This window comes from Acanthisitta chloris, unplaced genomic scaffold (genome assembly GCF_000695815.1).
Source record: "Acanthisitta chloris isolate BGI_N310 unplaced genomic scaffold, ASM69581v1 scaffold37287, whole genome shotgun sequence".
Lineage (NCBI taxonomy): Eukaryota > Metazoa > Chordata > Aves > Passeriformes > Acanthisittidae > Acanthisitta > Acanthisitta chloris.
The window spans coordinates 2310-22016 of record NW_008684884.1 but is presented as its reverse complement, the minus strand read 5'-3'; the positions used below and the strand labels follow the sequence as shown (position 1 = coordinate 22016).

General features: G+C 42.1%; 1 protein-coding gene across 1 annotated transcript; it reads right to left on the bottom strand.

Moving 5' to 3' along the window:
- Window positions 1–261: 261 nt before the first annotated feature.
- LOC103806783 (fibroblast growth factor 9) lies at window positions 262–19052 on the bottom strand (the record flags this gene model as incomplete). The annotated part of the gene is made up of 2 exons (XM_009079491.1): window positions 262–700; window positions 18949–19052. Coding segments are annotated over 2 exons (350 nt in total), but the record flags the coding sequence as incomplete, so codon positions are not given.
- Window positions 19053–19707: the final 655 nt, after the last annotated feature.

The following is a 19707-nucleotide window of genomic DNA, read 5'->3' as shown; positions in this document are numbered from 1 at the left end:
GTATGGCAGCTATGCTGATATATGACGAAGTACAACTGATCAAAAATTTAAAAGCGTGTCTATTCCCCAGCATGCATCAGGCCTTCCTCCTCATCTTCCTCCTCCTCCTCCTCCCCTTGGCTTCTCTCTCTCGCACTCTCACTCCCATTCATCCTCTCCCTTTCTCTCTCTCTGTCTCTCTCTCTCTCTCTCTCTCTCTCTCGCACTCACTCTCTCGCACTCCCTCTCGTACTAAATCAAGCAAGTGGGCATAGGCTCTCCTCCAGGAGGACAAACCTTTAAGTGCAGAACAAAATCAGCATGTTCCATCCAAGCCTCCATCATACATTATGCATGCGACAAAGTTTGGCAACAGTGGAGCTGATGTGATGACACAGCTAATCAATAAGAACCCACCGCATGAAACCTTTATAGTGGTTACTTTTTAAGGGCTCAAGTGAAGGAATTGTCTTTGTCAACTTTGGCTTAAAATATCCTTATATAGTTCTGGTACTTTCTCAGGGTCCACTGGTCTAGGTAAAAAATGTGTAAATTTTTGATGCCGTTTAGTCCTAGTCCCTTCTCTTGGAGTCCCATCTTTATTTAATGCAACGTAGTATCGTCTTCCAGTGTCCACATGTTTATATAGATTTGATGAATATGTATTATACCAGTTTTCTTCAAACTGCTCTCTGAATACACACTCCTGGGTTAATTTTTCCTGTGGAAAAAGAAGAAAAAGCAGTAAGGAGATAGCCACTAAAATAAGCTTCTTGTTACAGAATTACTATTTCCATAGCTTGAAATCGGTACCTCCTTACTCGATTGTAAAATTAACCATTTTAATTCCCCCAGTTTTAGCTATGTACAGCTGTATGGCTGGGTGCAGTCACAAGGGTGGACAACTCCAGGTGAAGCAAAAATTACTCTCCCAAAGCATCACTACCCAAATCAATACAGCGACAACTAAGCTGAAAACAGCTATTTTAATTTCTGATCAATTTACTACCCTTGATTTGTTTTATTATTTGTATCATGGAGTCAAAACCCAACAGAGCTTCAGCTAGGAATACAAACCCTGCATGCTGAGATAAAGCTAGGCAAGGAAAAGTCCTCCAGGCTTGCTTTATCAGGCTTGTCCTCATGTCCTGTCCTACTGACGGGACCCACTGAACACATCAACCATTCATCAGATCCTCCTGCCACAGAATCCCACTCATTCCAGTTGATACACTTATTCAGTCTGTGTGTACTTCTCTACACACTTTTGGTGTAAACAGGTGGTATTTGCTTAAAAAGCAGCCACCTCATAACAAGATTCATTTCAGGAAGGACTCGCACAAGTGACTGATGGCTGGCACAAAAAATTGTAATAATGATAATTCAATACATTTTTTCATAACAAGAGTTCTTACTTCAACAACACTCACTTCAATAGCACTCAGCTTCCATCCGAGAATCAATTTCTAATTGTTAGAAAGCTCCACACAATGCATGTGTTTTACAGACGTTAGATCTTAAAACAGTTCTTTTAGACAGATCCACAGAGATGGGAAAACAGAGACCAAGGCCCAGATGCAGCAAAGGACCTAAGCCATAAATGTGTGCCTGAACACAGCTAAGGAGCCACAGCTCACATTCCAGTGCTCCCAAGAAGCCACCACCTTCCATGACTTAATCCAGGAGCTTCTCAAAGTCCACCATCACCGAAGCTTGCAGCTTGCCCTGTGGCTGGCAGGTGCCTTTGGGGCCACCTCTACTGCTTGAGACTCAGCTCACAACCCTTTCTTAAAGCAATGTGCTTCAGCCCAGATGTTTTGCTGCTGCTTTGCATGGCAAGCACTCTGCTCCCAGGACAGAGCTTTGCAGCCCACCAGGGTTGGGGACCAGGGATCCAGCCAGGTCCAAGGAGCTCTACACACCTTACAGAAGCCATGCAGGAACCATTCCATGTGGGAAAAGCAAACCCTGTGCAGGTGGGTAAAGCAAGCCAGCACCCCTCTGCACCTGCACAAACTGGGTACTGAGCTGCAAAGCCAGGGTCCTCCTCAGTGTCTAAAGGTTTTTAGATTCGGAGGTTTCTTCTAAATTCAACCTGTGGCAACTCCAGTAGGCAAGAAAGGCAGCAAGTAAGCAGCCCCTGACTTCCCATTTCATGGGCACTGAGTACCTCGTTACCACTCAGGAAGGAGAAATCCCTGACAGGAACAGGGTTCACATGTTAAACACTTGAGAATTCACTATGGCAGCAGCCATATCCCTGTGTGGATGTAACAACTTCATTTAGAGGTGTTTCTGACTACAACTTAATTTTTAATGTTCAAAGTAGCTCAAACCAGCAACACTCTATACTGGTTACAGAGAAAAGATGCACAAATCTGTTCACATTAAATTCCTATCTGTGGGCCAGACCCTGCAACCTCCTATTGATAATTGCCTTGATGTCCTTTGCCAGCTCAGAACTGCAGCTGCAATGAGTATTGCCACACCAGCAGCAGCTGCCAGTTACACCCATTGCAGTATCCCCCTCAGTGTACAAACTATTATAAAAAGTATTCAGCTGCAATATAGACTATCTTTAAGTACAGGTTTCATTAGTGTTTTATTTTGCATGAGGTTTAATATCACTTTGTTTGCTTTAAGGCAGAAGCAGATGCTAAGGGCTTATTATATGCTGGGAATATAGAGGTCCATGGGGAAGGAGAAACTAATTCAAATTGTTTTCCTGCTCTCCGAAGGCAATAGGATCACATGACAAGCACTGCAGAAGCACTCCTTGCTAAAAATAGCAACATTTTAGGAAGATATTTCAGTCCTATCTTCAATTCATTAATTATTCACTTCATCTGCATTTTTTTTAGCATCATCATAAATTCTATCTCTGCAAGAACAGTACTTCCCCATGCCCTGAAGGAGAAATTTTAAAATAGCCTCTCTTTATCTGGCAGGTTTGATGGATCAAGACACTGCTGTGGTACATTTAACTAGCAGACCTTGAATCAGGGGATTTGCATTGTACAGCACTCTGGCTGAGTTCAATGGATTTCAAATTCAATCTCTATTTTACAAGCTTATCCTGGTTTTACTTTTCTTTCACTTAACACACAGTTACATCTCATTTGCCCTTATTCAAAATTCTCTACTGTATAGAGAGTAGGCAAATACTTCAATATGAACTTGACAGAGTAGTCAGATTGTGGGATCAGATGTGTAAGGACACTAACAATCACCCTTTCAGAGAAGTGAAATAATTTCTTTCAGAGAAGTGAAATAATTTCTTTATAAATTCATCAAACCTTTTCCTTCAAGGACACCTAGAAATTCTGGTTGTAGTCAGAGACCCCTGCAGTGAATTGGTGTTGATGACATTGAGTTGTAGTCAGAGACCCCTGCAGTGAATCGGTGTTGATGACTTTGGATTAGACCCTGTAAATAATGTGGGACACTAAAATCTCAGCATATCCTTCTTCCCATGCCCTGGGAGATGGTTATGATAATGGCTCATCTAGTACCACAACAAACAGAAACCAACATCCACCAGGATAGTCATCTATGTAGAATCATAAGAATCACTTAGTTTGGAAAATACCTTTAAGATCATTCAGTCCAACCACTATTCTAATGCTGCTGAGTCCAACCATTAACCTAACACTGCCGAGTCCCACCACTAAATCATGTACTACCACAATCCTACATAACACTAGCTTACACTCATGTTTTAAGTATGCATGCCTTTATTCAAGCCAAAAATGAGCATAACACGGGGGTGAGGCTGGTCCATCCTGCCAACAACACCTTCTTGTCTCACCAGCTTAGGATGAGAAAGTCTTGCTGAAAGCCAGCTCTCCCAAAATGGAAAGGACATGGTGTTTCCTGATCACAAGTGGCTTGCATTTCTCTTTCTGCCTATGACTTTTAGAAAGTCCCTCTATGCACAGTTGAAAAGCAAGATTCAGTCCTAGAATACAGCAATTTTTGCATGCTTTTATTCTAGCAACTGACTTCTCTATCAATTTTCCAGTGCAAATATTTCCTTGCACCATACTTAAAGTTGCTAGACATCTTTGTCAAAAGCTGACACAAATACCAAACATACTCAACTGGAACAGCTATGGAAAGTAACCTGCATTCCTGTGAAAGAGAAGGCTGCCTGCATTGCTCAAATCATTTAATTCAGGGCCAAATAAGGAGGTGACCTCAAAATTATATAAATCAGATGTTGCACCACATTCCACATGTTTTCTATGAGGACTGTTCAGAGTATTCAACGACAAAGTGATTGATTTCCATTATACTACATTCCCATGCTTTACCTTTCCCTTCCTACATTCTCCACCATCTAACAAGGCAGAAAAATAATTATGTTATCCCATTTCCAGGCAGATCGATTTAAAGTGAGATTGCAAATTAGTAAAGTACATGTTTACAGTCACTACAATGAAAGATTTGCTAGCTTGCCTACAAATAGCTATCCCTGTGAAGCAGCTAATTGTAAATAAGCAGAAATACACGAAACAGATGTACACTGCTCAGAGAATGGTTTCATGACTCTAAAGAACATAAGACATTTGCGCTGCTTGGTAGCTGAAAGAACAGTACAAAACACTTCAATATTCTTTATTTCTTTTGAATAACCTTATGGAGCTAAAACTCCAACTTAGTTCGTAACCTGACAAAAAAACCATCACTCCTAAAATGACAACAAATACCTTTCATGCCTAGCAAAACATCACTCCTGACAACAAATACCTTTCATGCCTAGCTAACTATTCTCTTCTATGCCATGTATAGTTTTCCCTTTTGCAAACTGCTCACTGATTCAATAGAGACAAGAAAACAACTAATCCAGAAGTCAACAACTATTAACAAGAAGTATATCTGACGCAGTCAGCACTTCCTACCTACCTGCTGCATGTTATCACCATGTTAATCTACCTGACAACAAATACCTTTCATGCCTAGCTAACTATTCTCTTCTATGCCATGTATAGTTTTCCCTTTTGCAAACTGCTCACTGATTCAATAGAGACAAGAAAACAACTAATCCAGAAGTCAACAACTATTAACAAGAAGTATATCTGACGCAGTCAGCACTTCCTACCTACCTGCTGCATGTTATCACCATGTTAATCTACCCTGTCCTAATAAAATCATGTTTAAATACATAATCTCCTAAATAATTTCATTTAAATCCCTCATTATGGCTACATGGCATTAATAAAAACTGCATATGTAGCAAAGAGAAACTGTTCTGTCTATTAACACACACATTTTACATGCCGTTGGCCCTTCCCATGCTGTAATGTAAACAGCCTCTAGAACGCACCATGTTCAGCTAATAATTAACACTCATCCAGAGCTGTCATAAATAAAGGCCTAGTTTAGCATTTGCTGTGGTATTGTCTGAACTCTCATGCTAAGCCTGTTAGTCTCTGGGCTGGGTAAACAACCTCCAGCCACAATGAGAAGCCAAATACCAGTGTCCAAGCAGCACCACTTTCCTTTCCAAATTTGACGTCAGTGCAAGGCAAGCCCTGCACACTGAGTGTCTGACTTGGTGAGTGCCACAGAGCTTTCTCTGATGAGTATCTCCAAGCAGTGTTTTTTTCAGAATGTTTTGTTTAATAATTCGACAGAACATGAAAAAGAAAAAGAAGGAAAAAAAGGAGATAAACGTCTGCCAGAAGGACTATTTGACTGGCTTATTGTGTTTGCGTCAGTGCTTCCACACACCTTTCAGAAGGACAGCAGGAAACCCTGCAGGGCCAGAGGAGAGGCAGAGTGACTAGCCAGGCACCCATGCTGCCACTCACACACATTTCATATTCCATAGCACTTTTACTAAGATACGGGAAATCAGGCAAGGTGTCCTGGCAAAACCACAGTTAGGCAATTGCAATCTCCCTACCTGAGGTCATCTTGTACTTTCACAGAGATGGAGTATTCATCTTACTTTCTTCTCCTAAACCTCTAGTTAATTTGTATAAAGTTTTTATTATACATGAATCCACACATAGAAAATAATTTTTAAAAAATAGTGCGACTGCTCTGTGCTGCTGCCATGGAGCAGTTATGACAGTGCTTAAAGATTAATATCTTTCATACCAAAAAGCTTGTAAGGATCCCTAACCCAGCAGAACCTGGTTCCTTTGGGATCATGCTTATCAAAAGCCACAATAGCTACACCAATACAGACACTCTGGTGCTTCCATGTCCCGATGCAGGCAACAGAAAAGCAGAGATATTTAAACAAAGCAAGCAGACTCCAGCATCAACAGTAAAATCTCAGAAGACTGTCAGTACAGGAAGGATTTCATTGCTTCACCCTTTTGCCCCGTTGCCCCTCTTCTCCCACTTCCTTGCTCTCCACACTATCATGGCCCTCCTCTGTAGGGACTAGACTAGAGGGATAGGCACTAGGCTATCCCAGGGTTGTTTAGGGAGCTCTTCTGACATGAGCTGCAGGACGATGAGATGCCAATTAGGTCTCCATCCATTTTTGCCACTGCCAAATCCTCAGCTCTTGATTTTACTGATATCTACTCCTTTGAGATTTCCAGTTTGCAGCATCTGTCAAGCTTTAAGCATGCCCTCCCAGGACATGAAATCATTCTAGGACAAGCAATCCCACTGTGCCTGAGCTCGCATATGCCAGCATAGGCTGCCCATCAGCAGACATGCTTATGTCCATAAAGGCTTGAACCATATCTGCTCAGCCAAGTGCATGAGATGGAAACTCATTTTCACCTAAACACCCAGGGTCTGCTCATGATGCTGTTGGAAGTCATGACAAAACTCCAGGGACAGATCTCAGGCCACATAAGCTGTCACAGTGTCATTTCTCTGGAAGCTGACAAGCTTCCTTCTCTGCACCACAACAGAGCAGGACCGAGTCGAAGTCAACTCTTAAAAAACAAACAAACAAGCAGGTGTGTTCCCCTCCCTTCTGCTCCAGCAGGACCAGACCCACACTGTGGCATTTACTAGTCACACTTCTGACCTCTATTTTATTTTTGGTTCCCCTGGCACAATCAAGAACTGCAGTCATCAATGTTATCTAAGCATCTAATTCATAACGCTTGGCTGAACCCTTCCAAGAATCAGAAAGCAAGGTGGTATGCAACCTGATACAGGGGCCAGAGCCAATTTTTAAAGAAGACGGGAGAAGAGTTCCCGTCAGCTTAAATGGAATGTGGATCAGGCTTGCAATGATAAAAAGGCAACAAATATTTTAAGACACTGAAAGAACCATTTCAGGCACGCTCAGATTTACTGAAAGCTGTAACTTGACCTACCCTGGCTCCCCACTCCACAAATTCTCTTCTATCAAAAGACAACATGTATGTCAAACCAGGGCTGCTATCCTACAGCTACACACACACTCTTTAGCCCGAAATACTAGTTAAGCTTTCAATTGAATAGAGATTCTTAAATAAAACACGCTTTCCTTAAATACAACTAAGATGGAGCATAGCATCAAAGTGTTTTGTCAGTATTTTTACTTTGTTCTGTGGTTCTCTAAGCACAGAACACAGGCTTAAAGGAAAGATAATCCTCCTTCAGCAAAAGTGCTGCCTTTTGCAGGAGCAGTTAAACTCGCATGCTGAAAGATATTGTAAAGTGGGTGATAAAAAGTACTTAATCTGTATGAGTCTCTCCACTCAGTGAGTACCCCCAAACTGGGTTTATCAATCATTAGAGAAGCACCTCATCTCTTGGTTACAAGGTGTCATCATAAAAACGAAATGCTCAGGGCCTTTCATAAAATATTTTGCCCCAGGGACCAAGTAAATATTATACATATGTAGTGAAACAAATGTACACTGTTAAAGTACTTCATGTTTTATTTTTTCAGCAAGATGATCTGGTCAAGGACTGATAAACAAAAGCCTGTATTTTGTTATTAATTTTATGCAAAGCTACCTGCTAGGTACTAGCTCAGAGGACAAGGACACTACTGACTACATTGTCATTCTGGATGGGGATCATCAAACAAACACAGCATCACAGGCTATAGCATTTTGGAAGTGTCCAGCCCTCACTACTGAAATGTCACACATCCACTAGTGTCTTGGAAACCAACAAAATTGCCAGAGAGATTTTTAAACCTACAGTGCTTTCATGGGCACTACAGCAAAGGGTTGGCACTCTAAGTCCCAGCAGGACTCAACTGCATATTCAGTTTAAATAGTTTAAAATGAGGCCTTTTAATTTCCCACCATTTTTGGACAGGAAGGAAGGACAGCATTTCAAAGAGCTGCTGCTGAAAGAAAGATGTTGTTTCCCCTTTCAGATAGCAGTGCTCCTCCATTGGCAAACACTTCTCATAAACGATCTTTCCAGAGACTATGCTTTGGACACTTCCCCCATTCCTTTTCCCAGGGGAAATGCTACCATAAAGTCACAGATTTAGATACACAATAAGTACTTCCTTAATATTTCTTAGAAAATCCACACATCTTTGTTGTTGTTAAGCCCTGACTTATGTTCTCAGTGGTACAGCTGACCCAGCCTTTGGGAAATACTGGAGGAAGTCAGGTGGCTCTGCTCCTCCACGAGACCCCCTACTCCTCACACACACACGCACATCAGTGGACTCGTCTTTCAATGGGTTAAACATGAGTCATGCAGTTAATTTCAGCTTTGATGAAAGAAGTTGTCAATCTGTCTGAAAAAAAACCCGAGAGATATATAAAAACAACTTCAACAGAACCAGTGACTGAAGAGCTCAAAGACCAGATTGCTGGTTTCCCAGGTACCTGCAATACACAGACCTCCTAAGGAATTCCAACTTTCAAGTATAAAGAAGAGAAAACCCAAAACCTTGTTATTTTGTTTAAACTTTACAACATTTGTATACTCTAAAATGACACAGAGGATTTTCCTGAAGTGTTCCCCAATAAATTTCCTATTCCAAGTCCAGATTATACACTAGATGCTGTCCTAACAAAGGCATCAGCAGGCCAAAATCCCCCTTGCTATGCAAAAGCAAGATTACATATTAAAAGATTGTCTTTAGATTGCAGACTGTCACAGGCAGGAACCCTGTCTAGATTCAGGTTTTTAAAATGGTGAATACAATAGAGCTCTTATCTTGATTGGGATCTGCTGACAAAACCATAAAATTAATTGGTGGTTTTACAGAAGCAGGTCCAATCCTGATTCCATTGAAGTCAATGGTATTTCAACCATAATAGAATCAAGCCAAAATTTCTCCTGAGTCACAGTTACCTCCGTAATTGTGTTAAATTTGAAGAGCAAAGTTTAGCAGATTAAAGATGCACAGCCTGGACCAGACCTCAAAAGTATGCAGCATCCACACCTGAAGACAAGTTTTACCTCAGCAGCAGTCGTGGAACACAAGTATAAAATCTTATCTTCAAATCAAAAGTAGTGGCAGAGGTCTGCCTTTATAAACAGAATAAAAAAGAAACAAAAGGGCTTTATACAGGGGGAAATATGGATTTGCACTGTAAAAGCTTTATTTCTTAAGCTTTTTGAATGCGACACAAATGAACTGCATTACTGCACATCACCAAATCAGCCTGAGAACATTCAAACCACAAAGCAAATCTCAACCTAGACAAAATCCCTAATGAAGTCCCCGCAGGGCAGAATTTTTCTACTCTGTCTTTGAAAATGATGAATGGCAAAGTGGGAGAGAGTGCCACATTCACATCCCACTGGCTCCTGAGTCAGAAAGAGAGCACATCAGATCTTTATCTGATGCAGCAAATAATCCCCAAGCACATCTCAGTGTGTCACTGCTGCTGATGCTCTTTTAGCATGTCACTTCAACACAGTATTCTCAGATCAGCTGAAGACGCCAATGCGTTTCACACCTCTGTATTGTTAACACAGCTAGCTCCAGAAACATTCAGGGCTGCAGTGACTGAGGAGCTACACAACTGCAAAGTGAATCTGAAAACGTCCTGCTCTTGCTCACTGGGTACGATTCAGGTTTGTGATGCAGTTACACCACTTTAACAACTACCTGCTGTTGAAAGCACAGTCCTCAACCCTTCTCCCAACCCACACTGCAGCTGATTCCCCAACTGAGTGCTAGTACTTGCCCAAACAGGGAGCAAGACAGGTCAGGATGTTAAACCAGCAGAGAAGCAACCCTACCAAAAAAAACAGGCAAACTTTTTTCTGTGGCTTTAGATCTCTAAACTGACCTCCTGTCAGGTCAGATGAGTGTTGGTGTTGGGAGCAAGGAAGAAAACAGAAGCATGCAGCAGAAGCAGGGAACCAGGACTGCCCTTTCTAGAAGGGGGTTTCTGCAAGGTGTCAGGTCACATTGGCTCTTTCCTCAAGCAGCACCTCTAATCTCCCATTATCATAAGAACACGAAATTCCAGATATCTTCAGTTAAGGGAAAGCAAATCATTAAACTAAGGTTTGAGTAGGCAAAGCTTAGCTTTATATATATATACACACACACATATACATACATGCAACACATAATTTAAGATACTTTAATGCTTTCCTGTCCTGGGCATGTGGTGAGAATCCAAGATCAGCACAGAATTGCAGACCAAGGTAAGGAGATCACTGAGGGGTTTCTCTCATATAAAATTAACTCCAGACCTAGTAAGCATCTGAAAGTAAGCCATCTGAGAAAAATCAAAGACCTCAGGAAAAGTGTAGTATCTATCCCACAAGACACTATTAGTAGGTGACCCTCTTTGGTGACAGGTGTTATAGTCGGTGAAATTCTGATCTAAAAAAAGACTGAAGCCTTAGTTGAAAAAGAACCATAATAGTTGAATTTCCTCAAAGCGCTTTCTCCCATACTACCTGTGTTAAGGGTATGGACAGACCTACCAATTCTTCCTACTCATACTTCAACAGACCTTTCGTTTCTGCAGAGTCCTGCATACTTTGTTGAGCAGGTGGCAGTTTCTGCTCTCATCCCCAGTGCTGGGACCTGTGGGGAACACTACTTAACAGTACCCAGCTTTCCGCAAGGCTGCTCATCCAAATTCCAAGAGAGGCCATCTGCAAAGGTGAAATAGATGAGGTAACTCAAGTTTCTGGGCTTTTTTTCAGACCTATGCCCTCCACATAGGATATGTCCATAATCACAAAGCTGTTTCCTCCCATAAGGTGCAGAGAAAGCATTTATGCGTCATCTCCCACCTCCCTGCAAAAATCCCTCCAGCCATCTCAAAATCTTACTTCCTCACAACCTGAAAAATCCTCATTATCCAGCCAAAGCTTTTTTTGTGACCCATTCAAACCAATCCATTCTTGTACTCTATTTCAAGGACTTATTTTCTTCCCTGGTGTTAAACCTCAATGTATTTACAGAGAGCAAGAGCATATCCTCTCAGTTTTCGTTCTGCAGGCTAAGTCAAGATCTTTAGACTATCATTTTCTTTTCCTCCATCTCATCATGTCAGCAAGCCCTTTCTGCACCTGTTTGGGTTTCAATTAATCTTCTTTAAAACGAGTGACCAACTACAATTTGCATTGAGACTGAATCTTCCCAGTGCTGTATGTCATGGCACTGATAGCGACTTCCTGAGTCTCACATGCTAACATTTCAGGCAGTTTAGGTCACGAAGGCCCCTCTGTGAGGTTGCTGCCTGCGCTGGAAATACTTCGCAGCTTTGCAACAATCTCAGTAACACACCACTACTTTTTTATGACAAGATGTTTAATGCCCCTAATAAAAACAAGGAATAAAATCAGTCCAAGGACCAATCCATAAAAACTCCACTAATAGCTTCACTCCAGCCTAATACCTTTCAGCACTCCCCATTGCTGCCTTCTCTTCAGAGTTTTCATCATCTATCATACAAGTCTTCTACTAACACCCATTTTACCCAGTGTAACAAATGCTCTCTTCTGTCGGTCATACCTAACACAACCCTGCAGATTAGCACAATTTCCCATTTCTAAAAAAAGAAATTCCTACCAAAAAAACCCACAAACCTAAACCACTAGGCTTGCCTGAAACTATTTATCCTGCTTCAATAAACTCATCTTGCATGTACTTCCAGGTACTCCTCTCCTCTTTCATTTAAAAGCACGTTCCTACACCCCAAGCACAACTCAAGTATATGGATAGCCCTCCAGCCAAATACAAACCACACAAGACAGAGGTTCACACACACTCAAGGCTGGAAAGCACCTGCATTGCTTCAGAAAGAAGCAAACCCTCTCTCACCAGGGCTTGCTCCCACCTTTGCGCTACACCTCCCATGGACCTGGAAGGGAACCACTGCGGCTGAAGCCCTTCTGCTTGGCCAGACTGTTTTCCAGTTTAGTGCTTCAGTTCCCCAGGCAGCAACAGAAACACTTGTGCCAGCAAAAGGGAGGGGATGGATGGCTAGAGGGATTTTAGCAGTGGTGTTGGCTGCCCCTATTCCTTCATCCCATGACAGGGAATTCCTCAGACCCATGTTACTGCCCCAAGGAGTCTATCAGACACATGGCTAGCCCAGTTAGCATCCACATTCAGACTATTGCATTTACACTCCCACCAGAATACACTGCGATGGTAAAGACTCCTGTTCCCTTTTCATTTATACAGCTTAAAAAGTTTTCACCTTATATTTTAGTATACATTTCAGGGCCCCAAAAAGCTTCATTGCAGCAATTTTCATTTTATCCCCACACTTCTATACCACTAAGACACATGGTTTTCTGCAACTTGCCCTTCTCCCACTCCTCGCAGACCCTCTACCAAGCACTGACAGCCTATTAGTCTCCAAATCCTTACTGGCAGTTTCACCTTTACTGGGATACCATTTCCACAGGATTTCTGCTTCTCTGACAAAGTTTCAACTTTCCTTCACATTCAGAACCATAATCAGCTGGGCCTCTTCAGATGTCAGAGTTTGCCCATCAAATTAGCTACAGGCTTGCTTCTTGCAGTCTCCTGCTTAAAGCAGATTTTCTCAGGAAGACACAAGTCACTGTTATTGCTAGAAGGCACCATCAGGTTTTTGGTCCTGGGAGTGCCAGCTTTTCCTGAGCAATGCTGCTCGTGCAGAAAACCTGACTATTCCTTGCATGTCAGCTGCCACAGGAACTGCTCTCTGCCTCTTCACCATTTAAACCATTCACCATTTATTGTTGTAACTAGTAATAACACAAGCAGAAGGGTGTTAAACTTTGTGCTGCAGCCATTATCCCTCCTGGGATTTGACCAGCCTAGAAGTCCTTCTCTTGAGGAAATTGCATGTAATTTCCCTTCCAAAAATTGTGTGCTGGAAGTGTCTTGTTTCTGGGCTCACCTCATCTACAAGTACCTGTGTGTACACTGACAAACAGATAATCCAGACTACTATTAAGAAAAAAAAATCAGTCTGAAGCATATGGAATCACTTTAGATCAGAGGTGTTTAACACTAAAAGGAAAATGTGATGACAATGTAGGGTAATTTATTTATTTATCCAGTTCTTAGACACCTGTAGTGATCATATTCTAAGTCCAAATGCTGTTCCTAACATGCACTTTCAACCTGCCCTTTTTTTCTTCATGCTGTTTCCGTGCACCTTGACCTATCATTTGAAGGGCTGAACAATTCCCTTCCCTTATTTGCACAGGAACATAAAAGATATTTTTAGAATGCAGCCAAACAAATCCTTACGTACACCAAGCAATTTTCAGTAAACGGTGACGAATTGTCCCTTTTTTGTCAAAAAAGATTCTGTTCACCTGACTTTGGAGCTGCATAGCCCTTCCATGACTGCAGGGACTCAAACAAAAGCATAAAGCACTGCAGGTGCAGTCCTGCTGGGACAATAAAGAGGCATATCGTCACCTCCCTGCACACTTACTGGGAAAACATGTTTCTTCAAGGACAGTACTCTCTCTCTCTCTTTCTCTTTCACTCTCCTTCTCCACCTTCTCCCTGGTGGTTTTAGGAGCAAAAGGCAAGTTCAGTGTCCCAAAACCATCTTTCAGTTAATTTTTGAAGGACAGCAATTTATTACCCTGTTAAAAGCATTCCTAAATCTCTCCTTGCTGCACAGACCCTGTAGGTCTGAAACCCAGAGTTGCAGAGCTTTCCTCCCTGGCTCCCTATCTGGGCTCTTCAGCTCTGTCCCAGCTGCTCTCTGGGCACATGAAGCTTCTCTCTGTACTCTTCCCTCCCCTTTCTTTCCAAGCACTCCTAGTCCTCTCTCCCTTCCCTAGTAACTCCACTACCTCCACTCCTGCCCTCCCCTTCCCCACTGTACAGCTCCTCTGCAATCTTCCAACTATCAAAATTCCTCCTGAGCATCCAACTTGACCTGCTTTTTGTCACCTACCAAGGACACAAGGAGCAATGGAGACACTAACATTTCATAGAAGCATAGAACAGTTTGGGTTGGAAGGGACCTTTAAAGCTCATTTAGTCCAATCCCCTTGCAATGAGCAAGGACATTTTCAACTACATCAGGGTGCTCAGATCCCCATTCAACCTGATTTTGAATGTTTCTAATGATGGAGCATCTACAACATCTCTTGGCAATCTGTTCCAGTGCCTCACCACCCCCACTGTAAAAAAGTTCTTCCTTATATTGAGTCTGAGAAGAAGAGTGGGGCAGGATCATGTCCATGGGAGACAGGTGGGGCAGGGATGACAGCAACAGGATGTAGCACAGCCCTCTACTGCAGGAGAACTTGAGACAACCAGGGCAGCTGAGGTGAGGGTGTCCCATGGTTCTGCTGTGCCTGAGGTAGCACAGGACTGCCTGCAGTGGGAACGACAGGCAACCCATGGTGTGAATACACATCACTGTTGGCAACATGGGTGCCAACTGTTTATATTCCCAAGGGCAGCATGACGGTAGGGACAACCCACAAAGGCACAAAGGTCGTGGGACTAATCAGAAAGACCTCCCTCACTCCATGGCATGGCCCTGAGGAGCACAGCTAAGACACATTTGCTAATGTCCTTGCCAGAGGTGTTGGCAAGAGCTGTTTGGCTCTTGGGAAGGAAAAGGTCTTCATGTCTTGTCTTAACACCCTTTAGGTCCTATCTGTATTTTTTTCCTCCTTTCCAGTGACAAGCACATGTTAAGAAACATGATGAGTCATAGCTGCAGGCTGCAAGGGGAAGGCAAGGTAAAGGGAAAACAGGGACAGACGAGATGGGAGGGAAAGCTGCTGTCACCAACCAGCCCCCGAGTCATCACTAGGTAGCTACCATTGGCTTCTCTGCAGTACCACATACATAGATCTTCAGCTTTCCCTGGCTAAATTCATGGCATGAGAAGGAACTTGAGAACAGCCACACTATGTTACACATATCTGCCTGAGAGCAGCATGAGAGTCACTGTGCTCTTCTAAACAGAAAATGCAGTAGGAACTGCCCCCTGTAATGGTGGCAAGTTGGGAAAAGTTTGTTAGGCAGCTAATCTAGGAGGAAAGCAGCACTTTGAGAAGGCCAAGAGGAAAATGTCTGGATCAAGTTATGCTGAAACTGCCTTTACTGTTGTCTTTCGTGAAAATTGGCGGTGATCAGCCACCCTGGCTGCTCTGCTTCACCATATGTCCCATCTCCAGTGCCACCGCAAATATGCTGGGAAAAATCTTCCTGTGCCAAATGTTTCAAACACAAATATAGAAGGATAAAAGTCTTTTAGGTCATTGATATGATTCACACCTTATATATTTTTCATGCAGCAATCTGAATATGAATATAATAGTGTCATAGACACAGAGCATCTATTCCAACAGTGTCAAGTACTGAATGCCTCACAAGTTGTGGATCTAAGCACCTACTTAGATCCACAATGCTAATGTAGAGCAAGACCAAGTATTTCTTAGGATGCTATTCCATTCTGTGTGGGAAACAGTTTTCCCACCCTAGGAAACACATTCACAGTGTCAGAAGTGTACCTGCACCATGACAAAGCTGGTGCTATTCACAGCCCTTAGGGAAGAAACCTAGACAGAAGGACTCACCTCTCAGCACAGCAGCACAAGGACAACATCCTGGTGCCACAGAGCCATTCAACTTGAGTGACTGCTCTGCTTAATTTAGGTGAAAAACTAAATTAAGCTTTTCACAGTCTATCACATATTGGCATCAAAACTAATTTCAGTTAAACTGATCTTCTGCTTCACCAAAGAGATAATTCCGTGCTGGATTGTGCCTTGCTTCTGCTTCAAGCTGCAACCTTTATTCCCATCAGAGAACTTCATTTTCAATTAATTGCATTTTTTGACCGAAACCAAAAGCAAAACACTGTCACTCAAAAATGCCCAGCCAATTCTCCACACAAATCTGCTCTGAGGCCTGCTTATCTCAGTGTTTCTACGAGAGCTGACAGTTGCTGAAATATAGGCACTAGGATTGCTAGTGTTGACAAGGCTTTAAAGCATCATCACACTGAGTAGCCATTAGAGGTTATATTTCATTGGAAGTAATGTAATTCAATTACCATCACTCTTTAGCATGTCCCATCTCTGGAGGCTGACAATAAGCCATATCATCCATCAGATTTTAACCTGAACTTTGCATTCTGGCCTTATAGATTGCCAGTTCTCCATTATGAATGGCTTCATATTTTTAGTGTCATTTCTTAGGGAAAAGAGGTTATCCAATTATAATGTACATCCATCTGCCTGCCTGTCTCTCCTTCCTTAGCTTTTCAACCAGCTTCAATTAGGAGCCAAAGGTCTTCAAGAAAATTAAGTTCCTATCAGTTTTGCAACTAATCAGAGGCAGGGTAAAGAAGAGAAATCATTTGCACGTCCCACTTGGGAGTGGTGAACTATGTAATCCCTGCAAACTGACAATCTGGTGAGCATGGACGGCTAACACTGTCTCTTTCTCCATACAAGAAACACAAAAGGCTGAGGAATTTGTGCTACTGCAGGGACAGAAGGTCAGGGAGACCCATGTCTTGGACTGTGAGACACAAACCCCTAGCAAAGCAAGCTGCTTTAGAACTGCTGTTCATGGAACAACTATTTTATAAATGCAGCGAGTTAGTAATTTACAAAGAATCTCTTGTGCATATTTCTTCAGCAAAGAATGTTTTGAGTAATTTACTCTGACAGTCAAACATATTGCAAACACAAATTATAAATTGCACAGAAAAGTGATGTAACATTTGTTTTCCCAAATCTATGCATTTAAGATCTATCAACAACCATATTTTCTTCCTCAGAATATCTGAGATGTAGAGTAACTGATTCACTACGTTTATATGTTTAAAAGATTACTCTTACTGATGATTATCAACATTACTGATTCATATTACTATTGTTGTTCTGCCTTTTTGCTGCCTAACTGAACCATAAAAGTACTCATGACTTTGCTATTTCTTTATCACATTCACCTGCTGCACAAGGATTGTAACTTATGACAACTTACTCCTCACAGGCAACATGTTTACATCTGTCATTGCATCCATTCTCTTCTCACTCCCTCTCTATCCTTTCAAGCTTTACCTCCTCCATACTGCCATTTATGCTAAATCTCTTTTCTTTGGCCTTTCTCACTCACTGGCTCTCACCATCTCTGCATCTCCCCTTCTCCCATGTCCACACATTCTCCATTCCAGCCCTGACCCTCATTCTACCACCTCTTTTTCTGCCTCCCACATACACTGCCCTTACCTGTATTTTCCAGCTTCCTCTCCTAGAATGCTCTTTGCTCAGAAGATAGTCCCCTTCCCCTCCCTCACACAATGTGTTACTAGAAAGAAATCAGTCACCCTGGAACTCTTATAGAAACACTTCTGCTGGACCTTCCTGGTCTCACTTCCTCGCACTCCTCCATGGATCACAGACATGGAAGCTGGACTTCCCTCTTACTCCTTTTACTGTTTTCACCTGCTCATTCACCATGACCATCTCATGTTTCCTCCCACTCTCAGTGCCATCTCCACCCTTTTCCCAACAGTCACTGCTACTCCCCTGTGACACAGGTGTCTTCAACAACACCCAGTGCCATTCTCTACCACTTTAACTTCTTTTGGAGTGTTTCTCGGCAACCTTTAAACTATTGGTCAACCATTGTCACCTTCTCCTCTGCTTCTAATGAACCCCAGCGAATGCACAGCTTTGCTATGCTTTAGACATTTGCTTACCCTTCAAACCTGCCACCCTCTTCTTCAAATACAACTGCTTCCCTAATCCTTGTAAGCTTTGCAGGTTGATACTTTACTGCTAGAAGAGATCGCCTTCTACTATTTTGGGGAGTTACCTGCTCCATTTCAGATGCCACCTGCCACAGTCTACCCAGAGTGTAAACCCCAGTCTCAAGTATTCCCAGATAAGGGTCACGTCATACACACACACACACACACACACACACACACACACACTCTCACTCTCTCTCTCTTTCTCCCCTCCTCTCTCTCTTCTCTGCTGGAAGACAGCCCATGTTGCTGAGAACAGTCACCCATCAGCTGCAGGTAGGCTGGCAAACTCCCACATCTGAAATACTAACTTTTACTCCTCCCTCACACCCATTACTCACTCCTGCTGCCACCCCTTAGCGAGCACGAGCAGAACTTTCAGGACAAGGCCACCAAGCCTCTTGCCCTAATTCCTATGCTTTTTATAACTTTTGTCACACTCCTTTCACTCATCCACATATGCCACCTTTTACCTTCCCCTCTACTTTATTTTGTCAATTCCTAGAAAGCACTCTGCCTACACATAAAAAGAAGACACTTTGTCTCAATTTAGGTCTCTACTGAAAGGACACATTTACAAATCTTACAGCACATCCTTTAGTCTTCAGTGACCAGCTCTGGCCAGCAGTCTCTATTGCTTGTATCTAAATTGCCATCCATCTGCAATATTACTCATTCCTGATTTTGTCACCTTTTCCCTCTCCCATATTTGCTATGCCACCCACAGGGTCTTGTTTCGAATTAATCTGCAAGATATTTAGTGCAGAAAGACTGCTCATACACTACCTACTGCAACAGGGCCTTGTAAAATCTAGCAAGTGTTTTCCCCACAGAATGTAAGGATCATGACTGCCAAAGGCTAGCAGGAACTTACCGAGCCATACAGTTCTCCTTTCTCGTTCATTCCAAGGTAAAGTCCACTGTCGACTCCTCGGATGCTGACCAAGCCCACTGCTATACTGATAAATTCCAGTATACCTATAAAATGCAGGGAAAAAAAGCAAACTGTATATATTGTTTCCATTTAAAGATTTTTTTTTCAGATATGATTGGTCCCTGAGCACCCAACAGCTATTTTCAAGGCTGTTTTCCCCTTTTCTGAGTTGTTTGGATGAAGATGAGGAACAAATGAATATACAGTCCTTTAAGCCTCTGCTAGAACAATGCATTGCAGACAGCATTAATGTACCAAATTAAAAGATTACTCTCAATCTTTCTCATCATTTCTAAACACAGATCTTAAGCTCAGTTATTCTGATTTGCACAACAGATAATACATTAAAATAAAAAAAAAAGTTTTTAGATTGCCAAAATTAGCAGGAGAGGAACCTGTGATATTTGTCTTGCAAGATAAATTCTGAAAAAATAAATTCAAATCAGAATTGTGTGATAAAACAACATTACTCAGAGATCTATCAATGAATCATGAATATAGGGAAATATTTACTCACAGTATGATCTTCCAGAGGCTTGAGAAATGAAAATCCTTAGTATAGTCCAGTTTCATGCATTTCTGTCTAGATAGTAACCATTCTCTCTGATGTGTTATCATTTTAATTCAAAAATTAAAATATCCTAAGCCTAAGTAATAGTGTATACATGATTAAGTCTTCCCATGCACATAACAGCGAGA